We start from the raw sequence: 23,504 nt of genomic DNA, 5'->3' as shown, positions 1-23,504 counted from the left end.
CTCTCCAAATCCCCTGGTACCGCTGGGAATGCTTTCTCCCATAATCCTTTCCCCATCTCGTAAAGGGGAGAGAGCCATTAGCTTGTAAGAGGGCTGGACAAGGTGTCTCTCTTTACTGGGGGATGTCTGACTGTAAGAATCTATGCATAGAGGGAAATTACCTGGTGTAATGGAGACCTCTCTGGCCTATGACCGGGACCCTGCCCCAGGCTGGGAGTTTTAGGAGCCTATTAGAAAATAAGGGTCTCTGGAGGCCCACATCTGAGTACAGAGGCTCAGGCCTTGGTATCTACTAGTTCCCCATGCCTGGGGCCTGCTTGAGAGTGTGGGTTACATCCCCATAGACCCCACGTGGTGATTTTTGTATGGCCACACACATGGATGGCTGCTCTGCTCTGACAGCAGAGAGAAACCCTTGTGATGCTGGGAGGAAGTGGGACCGCAGGGAGGTTTGAGTGTTTTGATGAGGGTGCTGATTGCATAGCTTACCCTTGCATATCTGGAGGAGTAGGGATCCTCAAAGAGTGCCCAGATGCGGGGCTGCCACCGTCTCCAGAAGCCCCCAGACCTGCCATCTGGGGAGTCACTAAGTGCTAGGCGTTTTGTCATCTCCAGCTCATCTTCACCATCACCAGAGTCTCCGGTGCCATCTATGTCTCCGTCCTCAGCACTGCTATCCAGGGGAGCCCCACCAAAGCTGTCCAGAGCCTCTTCGGCGTCGCGGTGCTGCCGGTAGGTCATCCAACAGCAGGGCTCCACATCGGTCTCATCGATACCCCAGAAGGCCAGCTCCTCCTCATACAGGGGCCCGCACACGTCCGCGGGGCAGTGCAGCTTGCCAGTGCGGTAGTAATTCAGGATGTGGGCGAAGACGCCCGGGTGCCGGTCAAAGAAAAACTCATCCGTACGGGGGTCATAGTCAAAGTGGCTGTGGGCATCGGGCTCAGCGATCCAGGCCAGCCGCGTGCCGGGCAGGGTGCGCAGGGTGCTGCGGTAAGTCTGGTGCCTAGTCCCTCCCACGTTGATCACAATGCGGTCGCTCTCGTCGCCCTGGCCCATCTCGTCTCTTATTAGGCATGTCGCAGACTCATCCAAGCAAGCACGGCAGGCAGCAAGCCCGTCAGGGGACGGCTGCTCGGCGGCAGTCGGTGCCTAAGCCGAGCCCCGCTCCGGGCCCGCGGGGGCGAGGGGCCCCGGCCAGCCCCGCTCCCCCGGGGCCGCTCCGAGGCGATGCCGGTGGCGGTGGCTCCCGGCGCTGCGCCGCCTCCGTCTGGAGTCAGACGCTCGGGGTCCGCGGCAGCTGCAGCCGCGGTGGAGGGGCAGGGGCAGGGGGGGCCATGCTCCGGGAGCGCGGGCGCTGCGGTGCCGGAGGGGGAGGGCCTTTCCCTGGTTGGACGTGGCCAAAAGCACAAGGGAAAAAAAAAAAAAAAAGGAAAAAAGAAAAGGGGGGGGGGAAGAAAAATCACGGCACCGGCGCTGTCCACAGGTGCGCGGAGCTGCGGGGCGCCGGTGCTGGCTGCAGCCCCCGCGGGGAACGCGGGGCTGTGCCCTCGCCCCTCCCGGCGCTGCGGGCGGGCGGGGGGCGCCGCCGGTGCTGAAGGGACAGCGCCGCGCTCCCGCTGCCTCCGCCCCTGCGCCCGGCCGGCCCGGGTCGAGCGCTTGCCGGTGCGGGCGGCGGGACCCGCGGCGCTGCCGCCGCTCCTCCCGCCGCTCCTCCCGCCGCCGCTGCCGAGCCGCTCGGTGCAGCCCGCCCGCCGCCCGGCACCGCCGCGCAGGCGCCGCTCCCGCCCGGGTCCTAGCGCGGGCCGCGCCCGCCGCCGCCGCCGGGACGGGGGTGCCCGCTCCGGGACCCGGGCTGCGGGCAGAGCGCCCTCCCGCCCCGCTCACCTCCCCGCACCGCGCGGCGGTCACACCGAGGGTCCCCTTCGGGAGCGCTGGCTGTGCCGGGGCTGCCTCTCGCTCGGGTCGGAGTGACCAATCTGGAGCACCATTGACATGAGTCACGGCTGTGCTCGTCCTGCCTGGACCCGACTGGCTGAAGGGCACAATTCAAGATCTCCCCAGGCGTAAATTTCTTGCCTCGCGAGCAGGGGTACCCAGGGCTGTCCCTTCCTATCACGTTGTGCTTTTACTCGGTTCCACGCACCTACACCACTTGTCTATCTTTTCCTACTGTTCACCTGGGTTTTTTCCTAATGCTTATGTTGGTAGGAAGTTGCAATTTGGATTTGCGTTTTCTATTCTTTTTTTTATTCTCATTAATTCCCAAGTAATGACAAGGGAAGTTTTGAAACCCCCCCAGCTCCTATCTTGCAAGGAGCTTGAAGAACAGCAAGAAGATGGTTGTGTGGAAAGGAAGTAACAGAGGTATGTAGATGTGTTCTGTATTTTGTTTTATTTGCTGCCAACATCTCAGGAGGAAAGCCTGGAGAGCAGAGCCTTCATGAATTGACCATGGGAAGTCATGTCATGATGGATGGGATAGGCTGGTGAAACATACAATGGAAAGGTACATGGTTAGGGAATGCTGATGGAGTGTACAAGTGGTAGGGACAATACCGTGCTCAACAGAAGAGGGCAGACCAGGGGAAAGCAGTTAGGTTGAACTTGCAAGTATGAGAGAAATTCAGATGTGTGGGAACAGCAGGGGAAGAACAAGTGGAAGGCTGTCAAGGAGCAATTGGTGTGCTCAGGTTTGTGAGATGAGATGTTTGGTCACCTGCAGCTTCCTTGCAAAGAGCATTGCATGGTTGGGATGCAGAGAAGAAAACTGCAGTAGATGTGGTGAGACATTCCAAAGATGTTTAACTAGCAGATTTATCTGTGAAAATGGTAACAGACTGCTCTTTAAGCTGGTGGGGTAGAAGGAAGGCCTGGGACCTGGTGCTGTTTGTGTGTGACTCTTGGGAAAAGGGAGGGAAGACAGCAGGAACGGGAGTACGTTACTCGTATCAGCTATGAATGAGAAATGGGAAAGTGAGGCTAAATCAAGGCAACTTTGCACTTCAGCTAGCATAAACTGATGAAAAAATCTCCAGAAAGAGATGCCAGACAGCAGCTTCAGCACTGGGACTGAACAGAGGCAGAAAGGTTGATGACAGAGGGAGAATCTGAGAATCACAAGTACAGAAACACTATCTAAAATCCTTGAGAATTGCCAGCCAGAGGACACAGAGGGAAAAGAGGGCTGCGAACCCAAGCCTGGCATTAAGAAAGGAAAAGAGGATCTTGATTCTGATATAAAATAATACATGCAAAAATTCTTTTAAATCATAGTAAATGCCTATTTTTGATAATAATAGGTCTGGGGGCCAATGGGAAAGAGCTGTAGGGTAGGTTCTGAGAGTTAATGAAGACTGTGGAGGGCAGGTGACCCAGGAAAGATGTTAAGGGCCTGTGAATCCTAGGCTTGTGGGTCCTTCTGGTCCCATCCATAACTTTAAAGACTCTTTCCTAGCTCATTAGCTCTCCTGCCTTCCACATTACCTTACCTGCAGTGAGTGATTCCTCTTTAGGAATATCAGTGTTGGGATCTAAGGCAACTGTGGGAATGAAAGAGATATGGTGCAGCTTCCCTTGCTTGGGTTTCCCTTCTTGTCTGGGGAACTGAAGGAGGGTGGTGCAGGACCTTAGAAGCCATCTGGGAGTACATGTTAAAAGTAGAAAGTTTGTTTAAAGAGAGTTTTCATGGACTCAGGTGGGGAGGCCATGCTTAAGTGACCTGCAAGGTTTCTTTGAAGTTACTAAAGCTGTAATTGATGAAGAAGCATTGGTAGAATCAGAAGAGTTGGATGTTTCAAAAGACATGAAAGAGGGCCCCAAACCAGAGGCTGATGGACAAGCAGGAGCTTGTGAGATCTGGAGCAAGATAGCTGCTGGAATAGAAGGTCTTTTAGAAATATAAATTGGAACGTAAGTTTAGACATCATTTTCATGTGGAAAATGAAAGATAACATCAGGTTTGAAGTTGATATTGAAGCTTGAGAGGGAAAGTGTTCAAAAATAATATCTTTATTTAACAAGTATCCTTATTTAACAAGGATCATGGCACAAAATAACTGCATATTAAGGCACAGAGAGTTTGAATTGCATGGTAGATTGCAGCATGATTTGCATTTGTTTAATTAGACACGGTTGATAAGACTGCATGGATGGCTGTTGGTTTGCATGGAATGGAAGGTTTAAGACAGCCTAGCAGCTGCTGTGTCTGAGCAAAGTTTTGCTTTAAGCTTGCCATATAGCAATATAAAATTCTAGTTTAATTAAAAAAGTAATTTTTCATAATTAGAAATGTTTGGATTATGGTAGACAAATGAAATAATCTAATTTTCCAATTTGCAGACAAAATTTCCTATGGAATTATGATTAATCCCAAACTTGACAGTAGCACTTCTGTCCTCCTAGTCCCATGAAAAATAATGATATTATAACTGGATTTTATTCTAGTTTATGTTTGACATCTTTAAATCCTTAAACATCTAGTTTATATCTTAATATGAAGGTGAATGTGTGAGTCCCCAAATTGTCTAGCTTTTCTGTGATACAACTTGTCATTTTAAGTTAAATTATTAATTAATTTCACTAGGCTTTACACGTTAAAAAGATCTAAACCAGCTTTAATAATGCTGGGAGACCTCTGTAGGAAGCACAGAGTTGGTAGGTTATCCAAAAAGTTCACAATCTGTTTGGATAAGGATTATAGTATAGCAGCAGCAGCTGCAGGTGGTGCTACCAGAAAATTTTTAAATGCATTAAAATCCATACATCTTGAAAATAAATTTTTTTCTCTGAACTGATTCTAATAACTGGTGAGAGACTTTGACGATCATCTATGTTGAGTTGGGGCTGACCAAAATCTGGCATAAGTGAGGAAAATGAGCTGTAGAGTTTAGAAAGGTCATTCTGAAGGTCTCCCTTGTGGCACACCTACTGTCAGGAGACTATATGTGCACTTTGAGCAGTCCTGTTGGTCTATCTATGATTTTAGCTGTCCTTCTAACTCAAAGGTTTTATTAGCCATAGATATATTTTAGTTTTCTAACTTCTGTGTAGCTGAGTTAGAGAGTGAGTCCATTTGCTAATTTTGTCACTGGTGTTAGGTCACCTCACTGTTCTGATGACCTGGGAAGAATTAGTCCTTCTTTTCCCTCTGTGTCTGGTGTACTGGGGTCACCTTTGTTGCCCTATACTTCAGCATCCTCAGGGCAATCATATACAAGAAAAGGTAGATTGTCTTTCAGACAGAAATCTAAATTCTGTCTACAAACTAAAAAAAAAATAAGCTAGTGGGCTCACATGCTATTCTTTTGTTAATCCCCCTGCTCTCTACCTCTTTAGCTGAGAACTGCAGTGATTTCTAACTCCAAAGGGGCTTTCTTCTCAATGTGGGAGATGACTGAGCATATATTCCCTAATGCTCCTAAACTTAGTAACTCATTAATTTGAAGTGAAATTTTAACCTTTTTCTAAAATTTTATTTAATTATATTCATTATTGTGTGAAGATATTTTGCCTCTTGCTGAAGACGTTGGATTGACAGATCCAAATCCCAGGGCTGTATAGGCACAGAAATGCACATCAGGAGGCTTTGCTGTATGCTTTGGTGCTTTACTAGTGTGTCAAGAGTACTTGATTCTGCACTCCTCTGTAGCCTCTTCCTTCACTGGGGTTTCTAGGGAGGACACCAACAATGGTGACTGCTGAAGAAGCTCCCACTCCTGAAATGTAAGCCTAGCTCTGACTTCATCACTCAGTATCTTTTCAAAGAAAAAGAATGACCCATTGTAACAATATGAAGAGGAAAAGGAAATGTTAAGAGAACCTGTGACTTTGTGCACAACTATGAATATAACTGGAGAGTACTTTCAAAATGTTTTAAAGCTGGAGGAGGCTGAGAGTTATTTGTAAGAGTTATAACCTCAAAAGAAAAGGCAGCCAGGGTTGGAAGACCAGTTTTGCAATGCTTGAATGCTATAATTCAGCCTGTACTCTCTTGTATTAAATTCATGACAACTCAACAGTATTTCAGTGCAGTTTTTTATCAGTTTTAGATTACATCATGCTGTGAATTGCTCTATCTGTTAGCACTGACCCTTGTAAATCATTTGGTTTGAGGTCTTGAAATGGAAAGCTGTGATGGACTTCAGCATGCAATGTACTCATTTTGTCCTTGAAAATAATTTAAAAGTAAAGCAGCTGCAATTGCATAGATGTTATTACTTTTCTGAAAGGCTAGATTTACCCCTCTGAATTGTCATTAATTGGATGAAAGCCTTTCATAGAAAGAATGAGAATGGAGAAAAAAATTGTGGGTTCGTGCTTGGTGTTCACTGAGGGAGTCATAGAGAGGCTGCATGTCTGAAGAGATGTATAGCCCAAAGCATGATACAAAGTCATGATGCTTTTAATAAGAGCAACCAGAGCAGCAGAAGTTATGGCTAAATGCTTGTTCCTGCACTTTTATAGTTGAATTTATTATTCTTAATTACTTCAGTTTTGTTTGAATATGTACTTCATTCCCATTCATGTTTTCCAAGTGTTGCATGGCTTTGCTTTGAGCTGGGAAGCATTTGCTGTGCTCTACCTGAAGAGTTGCACTTGTTCATCCATTTCTACTGGGCTGACATTTCTGAGTGAAGGTTCTTTTTGATTTGCAAATTCCTTTGGGACCCTTCAGAAAGTATGCCTCAAACTGTGAGATAAATGGAAGCTGCTCTGGAAAAAAATGGAAGTAATATTGTGACACGTTAGAGATCATCTTTGGTCTTTACCCACTCTGTTAGCTAAGAGAAGCTCCCACCTGAATCCATTTGGTTTTGCTGAAAATTGATGGGAGATGGAACCGAGCAGATGCAGTTATGGAGACGGTGCCCACAAGTAAGGCAAGGTGGTGGAAGTGGTGTTCTGCTGCTTGCTGAAGGACTAGGGAGATTTCCAAACTGTTTTACCTGTCGGGAAAGAGCACTTTCCTTGCAAAAAGGGCAATAAGCATTGCAAAACATTGCTGAGTTGTCTGTCTCACCCCCAGCTCCTTAAATCTGGCCTTGGTGAGGCACTGTGCTTCTTTTGGAGCACATCCTTCAGTCAAGGCTGTAGTAAAAGTGTCAGAATTTTTCTTTGATGAGATCTTCCCCAAAAGAGAAATAATTATTCCTCAAGAAATCATGGAGCTAAATCACAGCAAAGTCTGCTTTAAGCATCTGAAATTAGGCATAGAGCTAATGCGCTACTTTGTTACAATGCCGTGTTATGGAAGGATATGGATTTGTCCCTCTTCTTCGTGCTGATCTAGGTGTGATCCAGCAAAAATCCAGCTGGTGATGAGGAAAATTGAGCTTACAATTGGAAGTTTCCTGTCAGCACATAACAAAAAACCCCTTATCTAAACTCATTACTACGAGCTGAGCTCAGTCATCCTGAGGGCTCTGAATCTGCATTGCCAAAAGAGGGCACATAGGTTGGAACCATTTAATTCCTACCATGCACTACAGCTAGAGTTTCAGAAAAGGCCAGGGACTTGGCTTTATTTTATTAGTTGATTTGTTTTGGTGGTCCTAGAAGGTCCTTGACTTTCTCAGACTGGCCTAGTCAGCCTTTTCTGAAAACAAAACTCTACTAATGCTGTCATTATGTTTTTAAGATCTCAGCCAATTTGCAGGTGCATGAACATAGCAACAGACACAAACACATAGATACAGACATATGTATTTCACAACTACTATATACAGAATACAGAACAGGAGGTGCTAGTCTTTTCTTGAAAAAGGCATGCAGGTCTCAGCACTGCAAGTGTATCTTTTTTACTTAATCACCAAAAAACCAGAAAAAATTAGGGTCTGTTTCTTACCAAGGAGTATGGAATATGCTCCGTTTTATAAAATGTATGTGCTTGCCCATCAGCTGGCTATTTCTCTAATACCACAAAATAATTACAAATTTCTTACCTTTTTTTTTTTACTGCAATGAGAACTTTATTTTTGTTGAAGGATTCACTTTTCAGAGCTGTTATTACTTCTTCAGCCTACTGAGTTCACAACAGTAACTGAAATGTCCTCAGACAAACAGATGGGAAAATGGCCTGTAAGTCTTTATTGTTATAAACTATTTGTAAAACTTTAGATGTTGAAAGGTAAGAGTAGTTTAAATAAATCTCAACAATGCTGACTCAAAGGTTTAAAGCATTGCTTAAATCCCTTGATTAACCCAGCTTCTCAATATTTGACATGAATCAATAACTCTGAGATGTCTTTTCTGTTCTCTAGCTTTGTAAATATTTACACAGCCAGTCCCATGAAATATGACATTTAATCCTGTTGAAGTAATTATTTGAATGCTGCATATGAAGAGATATAAAGTATAATAGTTCCAGTGATGCTAGTTAAATAATTGGCACTAAGGATGAAATCTGCTGCATTTCTTTTGTCAAAAGCCAGGATTTATACAATATAAATGTGAGTAAATGGAAAGCAAAATCCACTTTCTGTCCCAAAGCTTGGACCAGCTGCTGGAAATGAAGATTTCTTTATCCAGTCCCATGCCTGGGCCTATGCCTTAGCATTGACAGCAACCTTTTGTTCCAGTTAAATGAAGTGTTGAGAGCTAGAAGAAAGGCAATAGTAAAGGGATGGCACCTCTATTAGCTTGTCCTCTGCCTTTCCCTTCTGGGACACACTGTAATGAATGATCTCTGCACTCCAGGAAGCAGGAACATGCTCTACCAGGTTTCCAGGACCTGGGGAAGACTTCTGTAGGAATCCCAGTGCAATAGGATTATACCAGCCCTCCAGACTGTGGCTGGAATTCCTGTTAAGATTTGCAGCAGGTTTGTATTTAAATGATTTAACTTGAGGCACAGTGATACGCTTGTTCCTGTGACGCTGCACTTTTAGTCATTGTTTACTGATTCCATCTGATTCATCTGTGCGTTCTGCCAGGTTTTGCAGTTGTAGTCTTTGCCTCTAGGTAGCCCAGCAGTAGGAGGAATTGGGAAATGATGAGGGAGCAGAGAAGGATCACAGTGGGACAAGATATTCAGAGTTGGCCTGCAAGAAATCAGAGTTGGGTCTTCCTTAAGAAATGCTCCATTCTCATGCAAACTTGGACCTTTCTGTTCTTCTAGGATGGATTCTCATCCTAAGACAGTCTACAATAGCATATTTATTGGCTTTCCTATGGAGCAGTGAGAAAAAAGGAGGGTCCAATTCTCAAATCTATAATAAAGACCTTTTTTTCTTTGAAAATTTTCCAACTGTAATAAAAAATACAATAGGTTTCTACTGTTTCTTCTGAAACTGTTCTCCAGCTTATTCTGCCTGTTAAAAAGTGGAGGAAATGGTTGATTGTGTGGTAGTAATTCAGGATGTGGGCAAAGATGTTTCTTAATTGCTTTATCATGCCAAGCCTCTTCAGAAGCCTTCATTGTATAGAAAGGTCTCCGTGCTGAGGTGGTGCTGTGCTTGTGTGGCCCAGTTTGATCACTGCATAATCCAAGCAGACAGATGCATGCTGCAAAGGACAGTGCTCCACAGAAAAGGTGACATGGCAAGTCAGAGAAATTACTCTATTTTCCTGAGTTTATGCCTGTAAAGCTCTTAGGAGGTATTTTGACCAATATACCCACAAATATGTATAATTCTGGCTAGGGTAAAATCCAGATGATTGCATTTGTTACTAATGGAATCTTCTTCAACTTTGTTTCCATATTCTGTTGTATTGCTTCTCTTATTGATTATTTCTCCTCTCTGAACCCTAGGCTGAATAGCATCTGTAGAATGCTGCTTATATTTAGGGGTGTACTTCCAGGTACTTTGGGATTGAAAAAAAAAAGATGTCTCTGAACAACAGTTTGCATTTTCAGGTACACCTGAAAGTTTTGAATGCCCAAGAGATTTGAGGGGGTTTGGTCCAATTGGAAATCAGGCTAGAGAAAATATACCAAAGTATAAATTAAAACTTTCAAAGATGAAAATATCAAACTAATTATCTTGGTTAAGAAAAAATAAAATCTTTTGCTTAGTCTGGGTAATTAATGTTAGTGTAGATATCAAGTTACCAAGTACATAAAATAGTAATGGGACAAATTAAGAGAGGAGCTTCAATGTGCATAGACATTTGCTCAGTCAACCAAAGTTCCTAAAGGCTCAGCTGCAAGTCTAGAAAACATAAACACTGATGTCTAAAATAGGAAATGTTATTTTTGATTTTTTTTCTCTTTCTCCATTTTGTGTTTTACCACAGAACCAAACAAACAAAAAAAAAAAGGCTGCAGGTAATGGTCATGGAGTGCTTGAAGGGCATTTGCCTTCCCTCATCACAAAGTGAAGGTATGTCAGACACTTCTAGCTGCAAAACATACATGCAGGAATCACTGTGGGATACAGCTGTGAGGACTAAGTGATCTGATCAATCTTTTCTGTATCTCTTGTTCATAATAATTATTTGTACTTGAAAGAAGGAATAATTTGAGGAATGGTTGGTTTGGGGTTTCTTTTCCCCCTTAGGTGCAGAGCAGAACTCAGAATTCTCATGGCAAAAAAAGGCCAGAGAGCAGATGAGGTGAGATGACAGACTGGGGTAAAACACGAGCAGCCAGCTCACAACAAGTGAGTTCATTGCGTGACAATCTTCCTGCTCTTCCCTAGGGAGTCAGCAGAAGGGTTCAAGAAGGAGCAGATGGAAACAGCTGCCAACAGATGAGTACTGGAATGGATTCAAGCTACACTACTTGCTGGAACTTGAGAGTTTGTGATGGTCTGAGCTTTCCCAACCACAGGTATCTAAGATTTGGAACCAGGCAGCTGTCAGTCAGTTCTTATTTATGAGGACCAGAAAAAAACTCCACTGTTGTCCTATAGAGTGGGGAATCTTTTAAGCTGTGGCTGCAGATAGTACTAAAGATAAAAGAACCCTACTAAGATATTTTTCATGAATGTGTCTATCTCATAGTGTATTCACTTAAAATGGTTTTTCTCTTGACCTTGAGCTGAGATTTAACAGGTGGGTGAAAGATAAATTTAGGAAGGCCAGTGATGCAATGCTGACACTTTTATGTCTTCTTGCATAATTTTGAGCATACCATGAAGAATAATAAATGGCAAAAGCTAAAGTGTCCTTGGCAAACAAACAGAATAGCACCCTGTGATATTTTTACCTTTGTTTCCCCTTACCACACACAGTTTTTACTCCCACAGAGCTTGAAATATTAACCCAGCATGTTAATTTATTTCTTCCAGAGTTGCCCTGACCATTGCATTTAACATCTCTCTTGGAAGTACTTCAAACCAAGTGGCTGGCTCCATCTCTAGCTTTGTTAATTAGGCACATTACTTCGTTGCTTTTTTTCTTATCGCTTAATGTAATTGGCATCTGTGAAGCTTTTGAAAGGCATGTTTGGGACTACATTTTGTGCAGCTGGCTTTCAACTGCAAGCTGTTTCAAGTGTGTAGTTCTGCAGAGGACAGCCTTTGAGAGCCCGAGCACGAGTGCCTAGCACATACCCGCTTCCTTTCCAAATGGAACAAAGGGATGTGAGTGTGACCTGTCCCATACAAAGGAACACGTGTGACACATGAACCCCCTTGCATCCATGCCATTAGATCTGTAATGAGAGCATTACGTGCCCTGGATGGAGAATGGGTCTCCCTTTACAAGCTGTTGTATAAATGCTTTGCTCTGTGATGCTCTTCATCCTGAAATTTAGTCCATACATAGGGATGCCTTGCCATATAAACAAAAGGTTTTTTTCCCATAAAAATGCATCTTTGAGCATCCAAACTCAAACCATGAGCTTGTACTTGCTGTAATAATCCCAGTATACTGTGTCAACTGCCAGCAAGACTGATGAATTTACACTGGCTAGGAATTCAGTTCATAGATTTCAATTGTTGCAGTGTGAAATGATGCTCTCTACCTGAGCTGAGAAAGAGTTAGATGTGAGAGTTTAGGGGGGAAAAAGGAATAGATATACTAAAAAAAGATGTCGAAGTCCTGTTTTTCATGGAAATGCTGCCCTCCGGTGGCCAGGAGAAAAGCTTACACACTGCTTGTTGGTTCAATAATGTACTTTCACACTGCAGCAGCTCTCAAATGTAGATTGTCTAGGCTTCTGCCTCAGGAAACTCGCTGGTGCCATAAAAACAAGTTTAAAAATTCAGAACAAAAAGGTATTGTTTCATTTTGTTTAGGATTCAGAAGTAGAGCATTGATGTGAAAGAAAGGAATGTTGTGTGGCCACAGTATAAAGGGAATCATAGAATGGTTGGGTCAGAAAGGATCATAAAGATCACCTTGTTCCAACCCCTCTGCTATGGAAAGGGACACCTCTCACTAGACCAGGTTGCTCAGAGCTCCGTGCAGCCTGGCCTTGAGCACTTCCAGAGATGGGGCACCCACAATTTCTCTGGGCAACCTGTGCCAGTGTCTCACCACGCTCACAGTAAAGAATTTCTTCCTAATACCTAATCTAAACCTACTCTCTTTCAGTTTGAGGCCGTTCCCTTTGTCCTGTCACTACATGGTCTTTTGAATGCCCTCTCTTCATCTTTCTTGTATTTTCCCTTCAGGTGCTGGAAAGCCACCCTGAAACCTTCTCTTTTCCAGGCTAAACAATCCTAACTCTCTCAGCCTTTCCTCATAGGAGAGGTGCTCCATCCCTCTGATCAGCTTGGTGGCCTTCTCTGGACTCACCCCAACAGGTCAATGTCCCTTCTGTGCTGAGGACCCAGAGCTCAGCACAGAAGGGAGGCACAGCTCCAGGTGGGATCGCACCAGAGCAGAGTAGAGGGGAAAATCACCTCCCTTGGTCCAGTGGCCAAGATTTGTGCCCTACTGAGGGACTTTGTCACCAGAGAATGTCATTGTGATGCTGCTGTCATCTGCAGTTCCTCTGCATCTGGCCCACCTGCCTTCTTGGCAAGCAGCCTGTCTCCCTCAGGACCACTGCTCTCAGCACAGGCCCTACAATGCATTCAAAGACTTTCCATTTTCTCCTGCCTTTTGTCTCTATTTTTCACCTAAAGAAAAATAGAGTGGTGCCCCAGAATTTGTCTAGCAATAAAAAAGCCAAAACCCAACCAACCATACTAAACTTACAATTTTTTTTTCTCTCTGTTTCTGTAGAAGGTTCTTAGTAGGCTGGAAATTGGGTTTTCCAATATATTCCAATATATTTTTCTTGATGCTCCTAATGTATAGGCTTCTAGGTGCTGTCTGAAGACTGTCACGATCTTTGCTGTTTCTGCACCAACAAACCTGACAGGATGGAAAGATGATAAAACAGAACATGGAGTTCACCAAGCAATGATTTGAGGAAGAAATGTAGTTGATATTTTTCCCAGCAGATGTGGCTGTTGGACCAGAAAAGGCTCAAGGTCAGTTCAGGTGGGTTAGGGAGAACTGTGGAGATTGGGGGACCCCTTTTACTGCCATGGATATGCAGCACACGGAGGTAACTGTGCTGACAGGCTTCTGAGTGAATCTGACTCCCAACAAAAAAACCCAACATCCCAATGAAAATTGCAACCTCCCTCAGTCATGTGATTAAGTGGGTTATTGTCTGTTAGAATTTTTAGTAAATTTTTAATAAATAGTTACAGCATTTGCCTTGCTATTGATAAATGTGAGGTTATGCATTATTACATAAATAGCACAGCTGTTGATGTTGCTAAGATGCCTGTAGATGATAAAAGTTATTGCTGTTATAGTAAGAAAATGTGAATTCAGTGCCATGTTGACTGTATTATTGGGAAACCCCTGAGGTTTTCTATCACCCCATGGTTACAGGATAGATCAGTTTTCACCATTAGCTTACAGTGTTAAATCTTTATTCACAAGTGGCTGTGTATGCAAAATGTAGGTTTCTGGGTCCACAGGGAAATTTCTGGATTCCTTGTACTGACCCAAGTGGCTCTGTCAGATGTGTTCCTAATTCCTGCTGGGTCCTGGGAGGGAAAAGCCTATCTGACAGTTCTTATGTATTATGCTAGGGACCATCCCCTCCCTTGTTAGCCCTGAAATTTCAAGATGGAAAGGTCTCCACTTTAATGACATTCCCAGTTGCACAACAAGCCTGCTGAGAAGGGAGCATGCTGCATCCATCAAGGAGAGGAGGTCATGGCTGTTCAACAGTTTTACTAGAAAACCAGTGATTTGAGAGGCTGAGGGAGGGTGAGCTGATAGTAAATAGTGCTTAATGAGGTACTTGAATGTGCCTCCCAAGATGATCTCCAGGTCATGCTGTCAGAGATTTGCACTCTGACTCTACACAGGCCTTTTTACCTACTGCCTGTGAAGCCAAGATTGCCACATGCAAGTTATGTGAAATGACCTTCATACCATCTCCTGCTATCACAGGCTCCGTGTCAGCCACTCATTTAGGAAGTGTTGCAGGCTTTCAGCACTATTATGGGGGCAGTTTCTGGATGGTACTTGGAAGATCAGGTGAGCACTAAAGCCTGGCAGCTTGTTCAGAGGCTTGTGCTCAGGGGGATCGGCACATCTGAGAGTGTTGTGACAGAAATGGGTCAGTGACCAGAGCACCAGCAAAGGGTCACAGCAGGGAGTTTGTCCTGGCTTTGCACTGCTACCTGAACATTATCCCAGACAGTATGTGCAGTAGCCTGAAAATATTCGTACTGAAGCTGGAAATATTCCTACTGATTTCAAGGAAATTTTTAAACAAAAATGAAATATTAATTAATTCATTCATTACAATTCATGAGGTATGAGGTACAAAGGTTTCCTTGTCTGTTTTGAATGTAGTACTTCTGAAGATGGCAGTTTTGACTCTTTGCACATTTTGAACCTTTTAAATATCCCCGCAAAATGTAAGATGTAAAATGAAAACTGCTTTTCTGTCCACTTTCAAGGGGTTTTTTAAGGTCTTTATCTTGAGTTGAAAGTGACAAGTCATTGTAGAAGAGCAGTATCTGGTGTGAAGAAACTGCCAATTTAATATTTCTTTAATATATTTGGATACAGATAATAAAATCTTTTTAAAGGGAAAACAGATACCAAGAATAGTTCATATATCTTTTACCTAAAATTGAAGGTTTGGTATGTGAAATACTTCTGTAGCAGTATTGCTATGATAATGCAGGATATGGTGTTTAACATTGTAATTTGCAATTTTATTGCAGTTTGTTGTGGAATATTGAAAGTAGGAAAAAGATCCTCTTCATTCTCATACTGGCAAATGATCTGATGAAATGTAAAATTGGAGCATTTATTACATGTAAGTGAGATATAAATTTATTCCTCTTCACTTCTTCCATAGCAGTGGTTTGAGTGAGATAAACCAGTAATACTGAGTTTGTCATGCAGTGCTTTCCTAAGCTACCAAATCAAATCAAACATTCCTAAAATGTGCACTTATCATTATATTTGAAGACAGCTACTTTCCTTTATTTGTTTGTATCTATATGACTTTCCTGATGGAGGCAGTGTTCCTTAGGAAACATCATTTTGAACTGGAAAGTTTATGTGGCAAAAACTTTCAGACTATCAGTGTGTGTTTGGAGCCCATGCTGGAGTGTTTTTGTAGGTAGACCATGGTAGACTGCACTTTGTCTTGTAGGATCAACCCAAAATGCCTAAATTCATCTTCAGGAGTCCAATTTAAGACCCAAAGTTTGTATATATTGGATCAGCCTTGCATATACTCCTTGGCTGTGTCAGAACTGAAGCTCTGAATCCAAACATTACTAGCCTCAAAATGTTTACTCATAGACTGGGATATATTTCTATCAGTTACATGCTGTCCTCTTCATGCACAGGGCTTTGTTTTAAATATATTTATTACCTTAGAAATAGACAGGAAGAGATGGCACAAGAGAACAATTTTCCTTATCTAAGTAAAAAATAAATATATTTGTAACCTAAACATGTATTTACCAGTGCTGACACCCTTTGGCCTTACTCCAGTGAACTTTTTTTCACTGACATCAATGGGAGAAAGATGGGCTCTGCATAGGAAACCTATGAATATTTTTTCCTCATCATCCATCCATCTATTTTGAGATGTGCTAAATGCCTGTTCTCTGTTGTAACATTAACATCAGTATGTGGAAACTCGAGTGGCTAAAATAAATCAGTGAAATGCAATATACATGACTTCACATGGAACTGCATGTACATTGTTGAGCACAAGTGCCCTGTGCCCTCTCTGCCATGCCAGCCCTACAGCCAGGTACCCCCCATTGTGTCCCTCAGAGTGGGGTGCAAGCAGTGCAGGCATGAACTCTGCACTGCCAGCATGTCCAGAGCCTCTGTCATTCCTGAGCTTCCAAAATACTTTTTGGTTGCCATTTAATGGCAGTAAAATTGATACTTTTACCAGCCTCAAATTATGGGGATTAAAAGATCTTTAGTATTTCACAAAAGCATTTTTTTGAATCTTTAGCATTGCAGGCCTGATTTGGCCTGATTTCATTGCTGAAGGCAATGAAAATTATATTGATGATGTGTGAGGTCCTGATTTTTGAGGCAACTGTCTCTCCTTAGCTTTTATAAAGGATACAGGCTTCCAACTAACCTGGGCTATTTTTCCAACCTTAGTTAAGACCCTCCCGATTCATGACAGTATGACACATTCTCAAATTAGTTTGATTTTTATTTTTAATGGAAAAATGAAAGGGGTAAGCTCAATCTTTATGGGCTGGAGTGTTTTCTGCCCACAGGGAGTCAGTGGGAGACCTTTACAAAGTCAGACTTTGATGAAGATGATGAGTGGCCAGTACTGCCTCAGAGCCTCCTCTGATCCATGGGAGCCTGGGCTGCTCCACAGAATGGTCCCATGCCTCCACACTGATTTATCATCCACCATGACCCCAAGATCATGGATGAGGAAGGAATACCCATGGCTGCTACCATCCCTGCCCCTCTGGAAAAATCACCAAGCTTGGAGCATGACTGCCCCAGGAAGAAGGAGAAGCAACTGCATTGCTCTGCTCAACACGTGGAAGCTTGCTCCTCTCCTCTCCACAGAACATTGATCTTCAAGGCCATACGTGATTTAAGGAGTGGGAGACATTCCCTGGAATTAGCTGTTCCCTCTTTCTTTTTCCTGCTTAAGGTAAGAGCTGCACAAACTCCCTCTATAATAGTCACCTAACAGAGAACACAATGACTAGTCTGTCATCAAAGTATTTAGTGATGATGACGATACCTAGATTGGTTTTCAGCGTGCTTTTTGTTTTTATTTTACTGTGATGTTTCTACAAAATCCATAAATCATAGGGATGTGATAAGAAACAGGTCATAGTTGCTGGTTATTCTTGTCCAGATGCACAGAAACGCCCTGATTGTTACTTTCCAATGACAACCAGCTCAGGGCTAAACATTTTTCAGTTGCATAGCCAGCTTTCAAGGTTACACATAGATACTGAATGAAACAGAGCCCACTGGCTATTTTTAGAGAGGCTCTAAACAAGAAGCAAATCCCTGGAGCAGTGCTGCCAGAGATGCATAAAGTTCAAATCCAAATTAAAACTGCCTATCTTTGGCCTACATTCCAACTTGAACTTGAGGAAAACTGTGATCTGTGACTTGAACTTTATGACAAAAACTCCTTTGCAATTAGTTTCTAATACCTGGGAATACATGAACTTAGTACAAACACTTGAAAAATAGAACTTGAATGAAAAATGTAAACCCTTGTCCCAAAATGTAGTACCTGTTCTTGTGAGTTTTGTATGAGGTTTCAGTAGCTACACTGGAATTTGGAGAATCTCATTTTTTGTGATTCTTAGTTTCAACACATCTTTGTAAGATCAAGTGCTGCAATGTAATTGTAAATTTTGGGAGCAGGAGAAGGAACATGCTTATTTATTGATCCCTCTAATAATGGCCTGTGATGCTCAGGTCTAGCTTTAGCAGTGGCCACAACAGAATATGAAGAAAGGAGACCCTTTGATAGCAGCATGTTTATGCAAAGTAGTGCAACTGAAGCATGTTCTTGATTTCTTTGCTGAATCAGAGCCTGTATCTTCTTCCTGCCAAGGCAGAGATCTAATACCACTCCTAAATGCACTAGTAATTCTAGAAGCCCTAAGGAAAGTCAAGATAACACCACAGATTTTATAAATAAGGGTCTTTATTTAGAATACTGTTGAAAACATTCTTGGCAACCACATCGTATAAATATATAAAGTTAAAGTTTGACACAACAAACCAAGCAATATTAAATATTTTTAAATTTTTCCCCTTTTTAAGTTTTTGGTTCTTTCTTTTTTTTTTCAAATTTATTTATTTTGCTCTTTTTTCTTTTTTTTTTTCTTCTTTTTTTTTTTTTTTTTTTTTGGAAAGCAACTCTTATTTACAATTATACAAAAGTTTTTATAAAAAATGGTCCACAACCTTATTTTGGCCAGAACAGGAGTAATAGGAAGGATCTATCATGCCTCTACTGCTGTAGATTTCTATTTTCCTCCACATTCAAGAGCCAGCTTCCTATTCCCCACAGCCCGGATTAAACATTGGCCATTTCATGGTATACAATTTTATCTCTAGATGTATTAAATAACTTTAGTTTAACAACCAATAAATAACTATGTGTACTTTGAAGTGATACAGGTTTGCAAAGTTAGTTGAAGGAATTTTCAGTGATATTTTAAAATTGGAACAAGTCTTTAGAAGTCTTTTCAACCTTAGAAGGCAGGTCTTGAGCGAGGCCAAGCAGAGCAAACTGGTTTTGGTGCAGTCCAGCTGGAGGGGTCCTTATAGCACTTGGTAGATGGGGTTGCTGCTGCTGCTATCCTGGGGGAGCGGGGTGCAGTTGGTGGGGGAAGGAATTTGGGCTCCACCATCACTCAGACTCACTCCTTCTGGAGGGGAACAGGGACTCCCTTCAGCAACAGTTTCCACTGGAGGCAGTATAGGGCATGTGGAATTATCTGTGGAAATCCTCTCTACAATGCTTGAGAGGCAATCGAGACTGGAAACAACAGAACTCTTCCCATGCTTTGGATCTAAAAAACAGACAAAAAGGTGCTCAGATTATCCAGTTGGTAATTAACATTTGTGGGCATGTGAAGACTCAGAGGAAATAGTAATTGGTGAAGGACACCAATAACCAGAAAACAGATTGTCATTTCACAATGGAAGAGAGGTGCAACCACACTGTGCTGCTCTGGGGACAGGGAGGATCTAAGGCTCCACTGAGTCCATAGAAAGGGAAGAGCAGATTTAAAATCAGTCATAAATTATTCCATTTTGGATCAATGAGAGAGTAAGAAGTCTTCATGTAGAATATGGTTAAATGCTGAAATTAGGTGCATAATACTTCTATCCAACTGTTAGATTTGCAAAATGGGAAATACAGCTATAACACATCCCCATATTTGCAAATACAACTAGAGGAAATCCAGGGCCCCTACCAGCAGCAGTGGCTTGCTGGCTGGAAAGGCAGGTTCCTCTCTCAGCCCAGCTGGACACGGAGCAGGCACAGGGAAGCTGCTGCACTGCCTGCCTCTGTCTCTGTGTTTCACACTGCTGTTAGGACATGTACTCACCATTTGGGGACTCTGTGTAGTAGCTGCTGTCATAGCTGTTCCTTCTGCGAGAGCTGCAGGGGGGCCCACTGTACTCCATCTGGGAAGGAGAGAAATCCAAGTGAGGTCAGACTCTTACCCAAATCCCAGGAACCATCTAATTTCATATTTCAGGCTCTGTTCTGTTGCCATCATTCCAGTGCTGTCTGAAATGCCATCGAGTAGTAGAATCTTTGAGTAAGAAAAAACGTGTCTAGAAGGGGGTCCACCCCAGAATAGTTTATGTGGCACAGCTGTTCCACAGGAAAGTTACCACTCTTGCATAGAATGCTGCAACTTTACAGATGAGATGAGGCTTTCCAGCATTCTGATCAGAATGTATCTTTAGTTTACAACAGGGAGACCTGAGTAAACTGGTTATCCTGAGACCTGTGTGAAAGGGGAATTATGTCTTTTTAATTTAGTTTTTGAAGACTTTTCTAAACAATAATTCCTCTTTAAAAGCTTCTGTCTACCTTGTCCCTTTTTATTTCCTTCAGTTTCTCTTCCCATTTCCATTTCGTATAGAAAATGCTCTAGAACATTGACTAATATATTTGTTTCCAATAGTTTAATCCACAATCAAATTCCTGTATTAGAAGAGGCTGTATCTTGAAGAGGAATAATTTGTGTAAATCTCTCCAATCTGTTAAGTATCTCATGATCACAGACAATGAACTCAGTAATGACTATCCCCTCCAGAGCACAACAAGCAGTCTCTGGTCTGAAAGGGCAGTTCATGGTCTATCCAGAGAGCTGTCCTGGACTCAGGTCACCACATCCCACCAGCCCAGAGTCACACCAGAGGCTGAACCCACAGCCCCAGCCAAAAGATGTGGGGATGAGACACCCTCTCTGGCACCCACCCCTCTTCTCCCATGCCCATAATATACAAACTGGACTGAAAGCCTGGATTCTCCTTCCTATTGCTTGTAAATATCTATGGAGGGGATGAAGTGAGTGAGAAGAGAAATGGATAATCTTTTTCTTAAGGGTCAAAAAAACCAGTTCTTGTTGCTTAGACACTCCTCCTGTTGTCATGATGAATGGCGGAAAACAAAACCCAGACTCTTACCAATTCCCGCGTAACTACCATGTCCTAGGGGGGCCCTTGCTCTCTGCTGTCCTTAGAGGATTCAAAGGTAATGATACAGCAGAAGATGGAAACAGAGATGCCTCAAAAGCTATGGGATCACAGGCAATGCCCCCATTCCAGGCAGCTTCCCAAAGTTCTCCCCCAGCAACTTTGCCCTGGCTCCTCCAGGACATGGGGAACCTGCCTAACTTCTTATCCTAGGGAACAAAGTGTATAAGAGATTCTTCTTCTTTCCCAAAGATCCTGCCATGTGGGGACCCCACCTCCCTTCGCTGTGGGTGCTCAAGGCACGACAAAGGACTTTGTCTTCTGCCTGGGGAGGTACAGAAGGCAGCTGCTATAGGAAGGGCAGGAAGAGGTGACTCGCCCTGCTCAGGTTTGGACCAGCAGCGTCCAGGGCACCTTGGTGGCAGGGAGTCCTCCCTGGGGCACTCACCATGCCATCGGAGCAGTTGGAGCGGGGGCTGGAGGCGTCCGATTCCCCGCTGTAGTGCTCCAGCACCGGGTAATAAGCGTCCTCCTGCTCACGCAGCAGGGCCTGCAGGCTCTCGATGTAGCGGATGGCGTTGCGCAGGATCTCCACCTTGGGCAGGCGCTGGTTGGGGTTGGTGGAGGTGCAGCGCTTGAGTGTCTCGAAGGCCTCGTTGACCTTGCTGAGCCGCCGGCGCTCCCTCATGGTGGCGGCCTTACGGCGGTCGGCATTGGTGGTCTTCCTCTTGCACGCCTTGCAGGCCCACAGCAGGCAGCGGCCGGCCTGGTGGTGCCCGCTGGGCGCCCGGACGTGCTCCTCCTCGTGCCCGTGGTGGTGCCCGTGGTGGTGCGGGTGCTCCTCGGGCTTCAGCAGACCCCCGACGTGCACCAGCCGGGGATCCAGGTCCTCGAAGAAGTGCATGTCCGACGTGTTGAAGCACGGGTCATCGTAGAAGTCATCGGCGGCTGTGAAGGAGCAGAGGGAGCCCTCCGTCATCTCCATGGGGCCAAGTAAGTCCATGGGGGCGGCAGAGGGGACAGCGGCTAGGCCAGAGGGGACAGCGAGGGGCTCGGAACGGAGGGGCCTTCGACCGGGCTGCTCTGCGGCCGGGCGGGTGCGCAGAGCCGAGACTCTCGCAGCCTGTCCCAGGCGAGGCCACCAGCGCTGGCTGCTGCCCCGACCCCCCTCCGCAGCCGCGCCGGTCCGGGAGCGCCACTCGGGGCCGTATTTATGGCCGAGCCCCCCGGCGCGGCGGGTCGGGACGGGGCGGGTCGGGGGGCGCGGCCGGGCGGGCCGGGGGCCGGGGCGGCGGGGGGGGCGCGGTGTCCCGCAGGGGCAGCGGCGGCCCGGGCGCTCGGATGCGCGCAGGGCTGCATTTTCCCCTGTTTGTTTTTTTCTTTTCTCAGCAGCCCGCCCTGCCGCCGCGCCAGGGAGAGCGGCCGCCCTGATGCCCGAAGGTGCCGGGTGCCGCTGGCCTCTCGTCCGGGGGGAGAGCGGCGCGCCCCGCTGTCCCCGCACACACCGGTGTGTGCTTCTCCCTCACAGGGAACAAGCCCCCAGCCCCTGGACAGGTCTGTCCGCGGCCACAAGGGTAATTACTGCGGGGGCTCCAGGGGACACCGCGGGCAGCCGGGACCGTGCGGGACGGCGGGGAAGCGGAGACACCGCGGAGCGGCAGGAGGTGCGGGGCAGGGGGAAGCGGAGACACCGAGGAGCGGCAGGAGGTGCGGGGCAGGGGGAAGCGGAGACAGCGCGGAGCGGCGGGAGGTGCGGGGCAGGGGGAAGCGGAGACAGCGCGGAGCGGCGGGAGGTGCGGGGCAGGGGGAAGCGGAGACACCGAGGAGCGGCGGGAGGTGCGGGGCAGGGGGAAGCGGAGACACCGAGGAGCGGCGGGAGGTGCGGGCAGGGGGAAGCGGGGACAGCGCGGAGCGGCGGGAGGTGCGGGGCAGGGGGAAGCGGGGACATCGCGGAGAGCCGGGACGGGCAGGTGTCGGCCACCCGGTGGCGCTGCGGGCCTGTCCCAGCGGGAAGCGCCGCCGGGCCCGCGGTGCGCCAGCCTTCCTGCCCTCGAGAATCCGTCCCTGCGAACTCTGGCATTCCGGGTTCCTCCTCCAGCTCTGTTTACCTTCACTCGGAAACCTTGGGAGAGATGGATCTCACTCCGTGCCGCGGCTGCGGTTTTGCTGCGGTTGCGCTGCAGTTGGACGGCTCGCTCGATAAGGATTTATTTCTAGCAGTGGGAGAGTTTGGAGCTTGGGGAAATGGGATGAGCTTTGGTAACGCCCTCAAGGGTGCCAGAGTTTTTACTCTGTTTTTTTGAGTATCATTTGAAATGGGAAATTAGGTTCTTCTCAGTGGAATTCAGCAATTCAGCTGTGTGATTTCACTGACTTAATGATTAAAAGAGTAGTGCATATATTTAATGTCCCACAAGCTAAAAATAATTTCTGTTCTGCAGTTATAAATGTTGGCGAAATTTCAGCTTGTTCAAAATCAGCAGCAAAGCTCTGCAGTCAGTGGGACAAGGGGATGACTGACAGAATTGCAAAAGGTAAAAAACATCCATCAATGATCAATTCCCAGTCCCTATGCCTGTGACTTCTCAGATGGGCTGTCATGATTCATGATGGTGGCTTCTTTTGTTGTTACACAATTTGTTTTTTGGCAAAATTCCTAATCTGCACTCCCCATTTTCTACTTACCTAAATATCTTTGAGTACAGACTAAGATGAGAGCTGTGAGTATCTCTAAAAGATAAAAGTTTTATTTAAAGATAAAACGATATGTAGAAATTCATCCTTTCAATGTACCTGGTGCTGAAAAATATGTCCCAAGAAGGCAGATCAGCTACTGGCCACCCCTGCACATTTAGAAATGTATCTCCCAGCTGTGTCTGGCAAATTTCTGGAGACAC

The 23,504-nt window shown here is 45.2% G+C and overlaps 2 protein-coding genes and 1 long non-coding RNA gene across 10 annotated transcripts in view; 1 reads left to right on the top strand and 2 right to left on the bottom strand.

Annotated features, from left to right (window-relative positions):
- KCNC1 (potassium voltage-gated channel subfamily C member 1) overlaps positions 1 to 1,355 on the bottom strand; it is a 123,225-nt gene extending 121,870 nt beyond the window's left edge. For 3 of the 6 annotated variants that reach the window (XM_036383308.1, XM_036383312.1, XM_036383313.1), the window contains exon 1: positions 490 to 1,355. In XM_036383308.1, the coding sequence (XP_036239201.1) occupies positions 490 to 1,059 (570 nt within the window). In that variant the 5' untranslated portion in view covers positions 1,060 to 1,355. The remainder of the gene's footprint in view (positions 1 to 489) is intronic. The other 3 variants (XM_036383311.2, XM_036383309.2, XM_036383310.2) reach the window with 3 other exon arrangements.
- A 612-nt stretch (positions 1,356 to 1,967) lies between these two features.
- Positions 1,968 to 21,419, top strand: LOC118687200 (uncharacterized). 3 transcript variants are annotated; one of them, XR_004980307.1, is made up of 8 exons: positions 1,968 to 2,367; positions 10,237 to 10,322; positions 10,500 to 10,554; positions 10,641 to 10,771; positions 13,192 to 13,367; positions 15,135 to 15,229; positions 16,674 to 17,068; positions 21,351 to 21,419. It is a non-coding gene; the product is annotated as an uncharacterized LOC118687200 (long non-coding RNA). The 3 variants fall into 3 exon arrangements; XR_004980306.1 differs by lacking the exon at positions 21,351 to 21,419 and having other exon boundaries at positions 16,674 to 17,109; XR_008508446.1 differs by lacking the exons at positions 10,500 to 10,554; positions 21,351 to 21,419 and having other exon boundaries at positions 16,674 to 17,109.
- Positions 18,351 to 21,751, bottom strand: MYOD1 (myogenic differentiation 1). The gene is made up of 3 exons (XM_036383994.2): positions 21,056 to 21,751; positions 19,506 to 19,584; positions 18,351 to 18,962 (listed from the first exon to the last, which is right to left on the bottom strand). Exons 1-3 carry the CDS (start codon positions 21,608 to 21,610, stop codon positions 18,712 to 18,714), a joined length of 885 nt encoding a protein of 294 aa, XP_036239887.1. The 5' UTR covers positions 21,611 to 21,751; the 3' UTR covers positions 18,351 to 18,711.
- Positions 21,752 to 23,504: the final 1,753 nt, after the last annotated feature.

The sequence above is a fragment of the Molothrus ater genome, chromosome 6 (assembly GCF_012460135.2).
Source record: "Molothrus ater isolate BHLD 08-10-18 breed brown headed cowbird chromosome 6, BPBGC_Mater_1.1, whole genome shotgun sequence".
NCBI lineage: Eukaryota > Metazoa > Chordata > Aves > Passeriformes > Icteridae > Molothrus > Molothrus ater.
This window is presented reverse-complemented; position numbering and strand designations above follow the sequence as displayed.

Bases quoted from the DNA above. Each gene is read 5' to 3' on its own strand.
- MYOD1 (XM_036383994.2), bottom strand. From the start codon at position 21,610: ATGGACTTACTTGGCCCCATGGAGATGACGGAGGGCTCCCTCTGCTCC. The intron at 19,585-21,055 runs GTGAGTGCCCCA...TCTCCTTCCCAG, and splicing joins CCAACTGCTCCGATGGCATG to ATGGAGTACAGTGGGCCCCC. The intron at 18,963-19,505 runs GTGAGTACATGT...TCTGTTTTTTAG, and splicing joins CTACACAGAGTCCCCAAATG to ATCCAAAGCATGGGAAGAGT.